This window comes from Ursus arctos, unplaced genomic scaffold (assembly GCF_023065955.2).
Source record: "Ursus arctos isolate Adak ecotype North America unplaced genomic scaffold, UrsArc2.0 scaffold_1, whole genome shotgun sequence".
Classification (NCBI taxonomy): Eukaryota; Metazoa; Chordata; class Mammalia; order Carnivora; family Ursidae; genus Ursus; species Ursus arctos.
Window position 1 is genome coordinate 51,879,375 of NW_026622763.1, and position 8,844 is coordinate 51,888,218.

The 8,844-nt window shown below is 40.1% G+C and overlaps 1 protein-coding gene across 4 annotated transcripts in view; it reads left to right on the forward strand.

Annotated features, from left to right (window-relative positions):
• Positions 1-5,271, forward strand: part of ITGA6 (integrin subunit alpha 6) — a 76,840-nt gene extending 71,569 nt beyond the window's left edge. For all 4 annotated transcript variants that reach the window (XM_044381479.3, XM_026492552.4, XM_044381477.3 and 1 more), the window contains one exon: positions 516-5,271. In XM_044381479.3, the coding sequence (XP_044237414.2) occupies positions 516-677 (162 nt within the window). In that variant the 3' untranslated portion in view covers positions 678-5,271. The remainder of the gene's footprint in view (positions 1-515) is intronic.
• The last annotated feature ends 3,573 nt before the right edge of the window (positions 5,272-8,844 follow it).

Genomic DNA, 8,844 nt, shown 5'->3' on the forward strand with positions numbered 1-8,844 from the left:
GGAGTGAAGACTCTTAAATTGACTCATTTGAACACTGGCATATTCAAATAGTAATCTGTAAAATATTTGTGATTTGATTCAATTTTGTTAGTGAGAGAGGGGCATGAAATTATCTTTAGTTTGTGGCCTTTAAAAAGATGGTTTTTTAAAATGATGTTCTAATCTGAAAATGAGATCTTTTAAAAATAGTGTTATGATTATAAACCAATGGAAGCACTGTTCCATAACTCTGAAATGGTTAGTAAAGAGCTAGCTTACCACATTCTTACAAAATGTAAAGACAAGATGGAAAAATGGACTTGACTTCTAGTTTTACAACTGTCTTCTCTTCTGTTTATCCCCCCTGGCTGTAGTGTCTTTTCAACCTACTAGTTCCTTCTTAAAAGAAACCATGTCTTTTTTTCTTTGATCCAAAGGTAGGCGTAGCTGAACAGAAAGCTTAGACGTTCCCATTTTGTGCATTTGCTTTTCCTGCGATACTTAATTTGTTTCTGCTTCTCTCTCCCCTTGGTCAGTGTGGATTCTTTAAGCGCTCTAGGTACGACGATAGCGTTCCCCGATACCATGCTGTGAGGATCCGGAAGGAAGAGCGGGAGATCAAAGATGAAAAATACAACGATAACCTTGAGAAAAAACAGTGGATCACAAGGTGGAATGAAAATGAAAGCTACTCCTAAAAGGGGCTAAAAAAAGCTTCCCAGGACCCAAACTGCTTTCCCCCGCCAACTCCGACATCTAAGCGGACTTACAAGCCTGCTCAATACCTGAATATTAATTTCAGACAGACGGCACACGGTACGGCTTACAGTTTCCACCGTGGACGCTGTCGTGTAGCCTGAGGCTCTCCAGCCTGCACAGCCAAATTTAAGACTGTGGGAATGGAGTTTTCTTTAACTGCCTTAATTTAATTCCCCGGTTGCCTTTGTTTTCGGTGTGGCTGACTTGCGCGTGCCGGGGAAGGGCCTGCCCCGCGGCGTTCACGCCCCATCCTCCCGCTAGCCTAGCTGCAGCCGGCACCCAGTCACTGTGGGCCGTCCTCACCGCCTCTGCACCCATCCTTCGCCTAGGACTGGACAGCCTGCGAGTGAGCGGCCCCGCAGCACACCATGCCGTCGGGGTAGCTGGATTTCAATTCCAAGTGCTATCTTAAGTGAAATGTGCAATAGATGATATTGCCATCCTGCCGTCTTTCCCCGTTTCCTAGATGTGTGACTACTCCTCACACCAAATAACACACAGGTTTCACCCTTCCTGTTCACTAAAACACACAGGTGCAACAGACTTGAATGCTAGTTATACTTCACTTGTATATGGTATTTATTTTTTCCTTTTTTACAAACCATTTTGTCATTGACAGGCCAAAGAGTCTCTAGTTTACCCTTTAAATAATCAGAATTAGAACATGAGAGGTCACTGGTTTGAATTTAGTGCAAAAAAAAAAAATCCTTTATAAATTATTACATCTCCCTTCATGACAGCCCTCACCCCCTTCCTCCAGACCCAAATGGTTTAAGAAAAGGATTTAACCATAAGATGTTTAATTTTTATCAGACAGTGCATATTTTTGAGTTTAGAGCCTTGTGCAAGATCTGCATTTTGTGCTGTAACTTTCAGGAACTCTTGGAAATAATGGGTTCGTTTGTTGAAATTTGGTGCAGTGTAGGCCCTGCTACAAATACTGTATCATCAGGACTTGAAAGGGTTGATGCCTATGGTGGGTCCAAACGGATCCAGTGTGAGACTACTGAGTATCTGATACCAAAAGTCAGAACGTCGTGGCTTGTACGTTTTTAAATGTTATTGGAATCATTTAATCAGCGAGTCAGTGTTCTGGTTTTTGCTTTGTTTCTTCCCCTATCTATATTCCCCGAAATTACTTTGGGACTGTGCTAAGTACGGTTTTAAATGGTTTGTATTGTAAAAATGAAGTGGCAAAGGAGGAAAACATGCCTATACATTCAAGAGAGAGACACTGATAGGAAATCTGAGTTTTTAAAAATTTACTTCAAAATGTTGTTATATGGGGAATAATAGCAAACAGGTGCTAATTTGTCCAGATCTGGTATAAGCAGCATCTCAATCTTTTAGAACAAAATACAGCTCTGTGTGCCATCGGTGCTTCAGAACTTGGTTTTTCTTTTCAGAAACCGTACACCCTTAAGATACTGAGGACATTATTCTCATTGTACTTGTAAAACTTATCTTTGTGAATGAAAATTCCAAACACTTCTTTGTTTACAAAAATTTCTCTAAAACAGGTCATACCAGTGTTTGAGATCTCGATTTCTTGCTTCGGTAGGTAACTTGTAACCGAATGCACTGGCTTTATAAGGTTGCCAAGCAGCTGAAAGTGTCTATCGACCTTTGTTATAAAAAAAAAAAAATGTCCTAAAAGAGAGGGAGCAGGTGGAAGGCTAGTTCAACAACAAAGAATGTAGTGGTGTTTACTGTTAAAAATGTCATCTCAAGTCAAGTCACTGGTCTGTTTCCATTTGATACATTTTAATACTAACTAGCACTGTAAAATTATGATGAGAAAATACCTGTGGATATTTGTATAAAAGTGTGAAATAAAATTTTTTATGAAAGCGTTCATTGCTTAGTGACATAACGTTATATATGTGACAAACTCTAAAATTATAAATAACCTGAACCGCTTTTTTATTTCATGGAGCCAAACTTTTTGATTGATTGAAGGTTTTCTTTTTTCCTTTGGGCTCTACGGTTCAGTTGATGATGTCAAAAGAAAATGATCTTGGTTTTATTCAAGATACCTACAAATTGGGAGATGTCATTTAGCAGTGATGCCATGGCGTGAAGAGTAAGCGTTCTTACGGCACAGTTGCTCTCTTCTTAGGAGATGTTTTGGCTGTGACATTACCGATCACCAAGGACTGATGTAGAACTGGCTGGCCTGAAAATATTTTCTTCACCAAAGGATTTTGTTTAGATGTAAGCAATTTTATGAGCCTTCTCTAGCTGGATTATCACAATCTAATAAATGACAATAAGGCATGTATATAGTGCTCAGATAACAGAGCATGCCCTGGCCTGAATAAATTTCCAATGCAAAATGTATTATCTGCCTAGTAAATTAATAGTTTTCTATTGTACTTGGTATTATATAGTGAATCTTAGTCTTCTTAGTTCTTTAAAGATCAGACAGGTTTTACCACCCCAAGAAATGTGATGGGTACTTTTTAATGACAGACCAGTGTGAACCTTCATTCACAGTCCCATGGACCTACTCAGACTACAATGGGTAATCACCATAACCGTTCAAAGTGTCAGTAGCTGAGCTGTGGCTATGGCATAAATGACCTGGGCTGGACATCATGGCAATGCTTGATAGGATTCTACCCCTTTCTCTCCCTCTTAAAAAATCCTCCAGGAATGCCTAGGAATGACAGTAGTAAACAGGAATATCCTTGGGTCCATTTACAAACACTGACATTTTGTTACTGGTTACAGATCACTTGCCACAATCTCACAATGCGTCATGCCCCTGGGGCTGAGACTGTTCTGGAATATGGGGTAGATACTTGTCCAGACTAGGGAAGTAAGGATAAGATCAAGCCTTCTACCCTAAATGAAAACATCTTAATGAGAACTGATCTCTGGCACACTACCCCATGAAAGGACAATGTGGGAAGACAGACTGGGATGAATAGACTTTTTGTTTTAAAGGAAGGAAAGAGTGAAATGCTCTAGGTGGCTGGGTTTCACAGAAGTACAACCTGAGAAAACAGGAATGTATGAAAGTTGTGATCAGGAGAGGTAACAAAGTAAATGGTTAAAGGCAGTTCCTTAAGACCCAAGTGTAGGGTCTAATCATGGTTCAACCACTGAGGAAAAGGCCAGGCTCAAAGAGATGAAGACAGTGAACTTCAGAATGATTTCAAAACAGCAGCTACCACAAAAAAGCCAGTAGGCCTCTGTTCTTCCAGTAGTTCTTGCTTATGGTCACAAGGCAAGTAAGTGTTTTCTTATTCTCTGGTACCTTTAAAAAACAGGTTTTGCTGACTCTGAAATGCATCTGGCCCAGCTGTTAGAATGGGGGAGCACTGAGTACCAGTGGCTGAGGCCAGGTCTGCAGAGGTGTTAACAGACCCATCTAGAAGGAAAGTTGTAAAGGGATTTATGGTTAAATCCTTTAAGAGTAAGTGAATTAGAAGACAGAAATAAGGGAAAAAACTGGTCTAGCACAGTACAAGGGTGGACCAGGTGTCACAGTGTGTAACCAAGGAATGGCTAATGAGGACACTGGAATGAAGGAGTCAAGTGCAATTTTTGTTGTCAGCAGAGCTTAAGGGCCTCAGTCATCTCTCTGCCCTCTCCCCAAAGCCATCTCTCAGACTGTTCATGGAAATGGGCAGCAACAGACCCATGTTAGCAGGGGTCAGATAAAATTTTACTATTCATACTTCTAGAACAAAGTCTCAAACTACAGGGATAGCATGTACTGCTTTCATTATCCAGAGCTTAGCACATAAGTACTCAATTCACTAATAACCAGTAGATGATAGATGTGTTTGGTTAAGATCCTGTCATTGTGAAGTGTGCCTGGGTGGCTCAGTCGGTTGAGCGTCCGACTCTTGGTTTTGACTCTGATCATGATCTCATGGTCATGAGATCAGCCCTGCTGTCAGGCTCCACGCTCAGCAGGGAGTCTGCTTGAGAGTCTCTCTCCCTCTGCCCCTCCCCCCATGCTCTCTCTCAAATCTTAAAAAAAGATCCTGCCATTGTGAAAGAGACAGATGTAGTTTAATTGATAGATGAATGGATAAAGAAGATATATATGTTCTATGGAATATTATGCAGCCATAAAAAAGAGATGTTGCAATTTGTGACAACATGGATGGAACTAGAGGGCATAATGCTAAGTGAAATAAGAGAAAGACAAATACCATATGATTTCACTTAGATGTAGAATATAAAAAAGCAAACAAAGACACATAAACACAAAGAACAAACTGGTGGTTGCCGGGGGGGGGGGAGGGGTGTGGAGAGGAAACAAGAAAATACTGGAGGGAAGCGGGAGGTACAGGCTTTCATTCTTGGAATGTGTAAGTCACAGGGATGAACGATAGCATAGGGAAGATCATCCATGATGTAACAGCATTGTGTGACGACAAATGGCAGCTATACTTGTGTTGAACACGACAATGTATAGAGTTGTCTAATTACTATGTTGTACACCTGTAACTAATGTAACACCGTGTGTTAACTGCACCTCAATAAAAAACAAGGGGTGCCTGGCTGGCTCAGTCAGTTAAGTGTCCCGATTTCTTGGTTTCGGCTCCGGTCATGATCCAGGGTTGTGAGATCAAGCCCTGTGTCAGTCTCCGCACTGGGAGTGGAGCCTGCTTAAGATTCTCTCTCCCTCTCTGTCCCTCACCCTCTCTAAAAAAAAAAAAAACAAATCCCAAATTTCTATTACTACAGTCCTCCCCCCCCCCAACACCTCTTCTATGACCTGTAAGAATGAGAGGGGGTCTTTACAATAGTTCGGTTTTCTTTTGACATCATTTTTTCGTACAACGTGCAGTGGTTTGAGTTCCCTCATTATGTGAAGCTATCTGTAATTCATTCGTTGATTTCCATGTTTGTTAGCTGTAGAGCAGTCTTACTGTACCCTTACTGTACCTGTACTGTACTGTTACAGGCCACGGCCTGTGGAAGGGGACAGAGACGCAGAAGTAATACAGACGGGATTCCTGCTCTTGTGGAGCCTACGTGATAACTAATATTTAATAAAAAAGAAATGGCTGGACAGCACAATAGCTAATTTATTTGTAGTTTTAAATATAAAATCCACTGCCATTTATCTACATAGTGATATTACTTATCATATCTTACATAGAAGGGACCAAAAATCATAATTACAATTTGTGAAAAAGTTGTTCCCAAAGAGTGAAATAATGTAATAGTTGCTTTCAGTAGGAATTAATTTGTGTTCTTTTCCTTTATCACCGTGTAATAAAATACTGGAATGCTTAAAAGAATCTAAGAAAGTTCTATATAGAACACTACACCCCAGAACCAAAGAATACTCCTTCTGTTCTAATGTCCATGGAACATTCTCAAGAATAGACAATGTTCTGGGTCACAAAACAGGTCTCAACCGATACCAAAAGACTGAAATTATCCCCTGCATATTCTCAGACCACAACGCTCTGAAATTGGAACTCAACCACAGGGAAAAATTTGGAAGAAACTCAAACACTTGGAGACTAAGAACCATCCTGCTCAGGAATGATTCGATAAACCAGGAAATCAAAAATCAATTTTAACAATTTATGGAGACCAATGAGAATGAAAACACAACAGTCCAAAACCTATGGGACACTGCAAAGGCACTCCGAAGGGGGAAATTCATAGCCATCCAAGCCTCACTCAAAAGAATAGAAAAATCTCAAATGCAGTTTTTATATTCTCACCTCAAGAAGCTGGAATGGCAACAGAGGGACGGGCCTAATCCACGCACGAGGAAGCAGTTGACCAAGAGTAGAGCAGAAATCAATGAATTAGAAACCAGAAGTACAGTAGAGCAGATCAACAGAACTAGAAGCTGGTTCTTTGAGAGAATCAATAAAATTGACAGACCACTGGCAAGACTTATCCAAAAGAATAGAGAAAGGACTCAAATTAATAAAATTATGAATGAAAAAGGACAGGTCACAACCAACACCAATGAAATTGGAAGGATTATTAGAAACTTTTATCAACAGCTTTATGCCAATAAATTAAGCAATCTGGAAGAGATGGAGGACTTCCTGGAAACCTATAAACTACCAAGACTGAAACAGGAAGAAATTGATTTTTTAAAGAGGCCAATTAATTATGAAGAGATTGAGTCAGTGACAAACAACCTTCCAAATAACAAAACTCCAGGACCGGATGCTTTTCCTGGGGAATTCTACCAAACATTCAAAGAAGAATTAATACCTACTCTCCTAAAGCTATTTCAAGAACTAGAAACAGAAGGAAAGCTACCAAACTCATTCTATGAGGCCAATATTACCTTGATCCCCAAACCAGGCAAAGACCCCATCAAAAAGGAGAATTACAGACCGATTTCCCTAATGAATATGGACACCAAAATCCTCAAGATCCTGGCTAATAGAATCCAACAGTACATTAAAAGGATTATCCATCATGACCAAGTGGGATTCATCCCTGGGATGCAAGCATGGTTCGACATTCGCAAATTGATCAGCGTGATACATCATATCAACAAGAAAAGACTCAGGAATCATATGATCCTCTCAATTGGTGCAGAAAAAGCATTTGACAAAATACAGCATGCTTTCCTGATTAAAACCCTTCAGAGTGTAGGGATAGAGGGTACATTCCTCAATCTCATAAAAACCATCTATGAAAAGCCTACAGCAAATATCATTCTCAATGGGGAAAAGCTGGAAGCCTTTCCCTTAAGATCAGGAACACGACAAGGATGCCCACTCTCGCCACTATTATTCAACATAGTACTAGAAGTCCTTGCAACAGCAATCAGACAACAAAAAGGGATCAAAGGTATCCAAATCGGCAAAGAAGAAGTCAAACTGTCTCTCTTCGCAGATGACATGATACTCTATATGGAAAACCCAAAAGAATCCACCCCCAAACTACTAGAAGTTATAGAGCAATTCAGTAATGTGGCGGGATACAAAATCAATGCTCAGAAATCAGTTGCATTTCTATACACGAATAATGACACTGAAGAAAGAGAAATTAGGGAATGCACCCCATTTACAATAGCACCAAAAACCATACGTTACCTTGGAATTAACTTAACCAGAGACGTAAAGGGTCTATATTCTAGAAACTAGAAATCACTCTTGAAAGACATTGAAGAAGACACAAAAAGATGGAAAAATATTCCATGCTCATGGATCGGAAGAATTAACATAGTTAAAATGTCCATGCTACCCAGAGCAATCTACACTTTCAATGGTATCCCAATCAAAATACCAATGACATTTTTCAAGGAACTGGAACAAATAGTCCTTAAATTTGTATGGAACCAGAAAAGGCCCCGAATCGCCAAGGAACTGTTGAAAAGGAAAAACAAAGCTGGGGGCATCACAATGCCGGATTTCGAGCTGTACTACAAAGCTGTGATCACAAAGACAGCATGGTACTGGCACAAAAACAGACACATCGACCAATGGAACAGAATAGAGAACCCAGAAATGGACCCTCGGCTCTTTGGGCAACTAATCTTTGATAAAGCAGGAAAAAACATCCGGTGGAAAAAAGACAGTCTCTTCAATAAATGGTGCTGGGAAAACTGGACAGCTACATGCAAAAGAATGAAACTTGACCACTCTCTCACACCCTACACAAAGATAAACTCCAACTGGATGAAAGACCTCGATGTGAGACAGGAATCCATCAAAATCCTAGAGGAGAACATAGGCAGCAACCTCTACGACATCAGCCAACGCAATCTTTTTCATGACACATCTCCAAAGGCAAGAGAAACAGAAGATAAAATGAACTTGTGGGACTTTATCAAGATCAAAAGCTTCTGTACAGCCAAGGAAACAGTCAACAAAACTAAGAGGCAGCCCACGGAATGGGAGAATATATTTGCAAATGATGCTACAGATAAAAGACTGGTATCCAAGATCTACAAAGAACTTCTCAAGCTCAATATGCGAGGAACAAATAAACAAATCATAAAATGGGCAGAAGATATGAACAGACACTTTTCCGATGAGGACATACAAATGGCTAACAGACACATGAAAAAATGTTCAAAATCATTAGGCATCAGGGAAATGCAAATCAAAACTACACTGAGATACCACCTTACGCCAGTTAAAATGGCAAAAACTG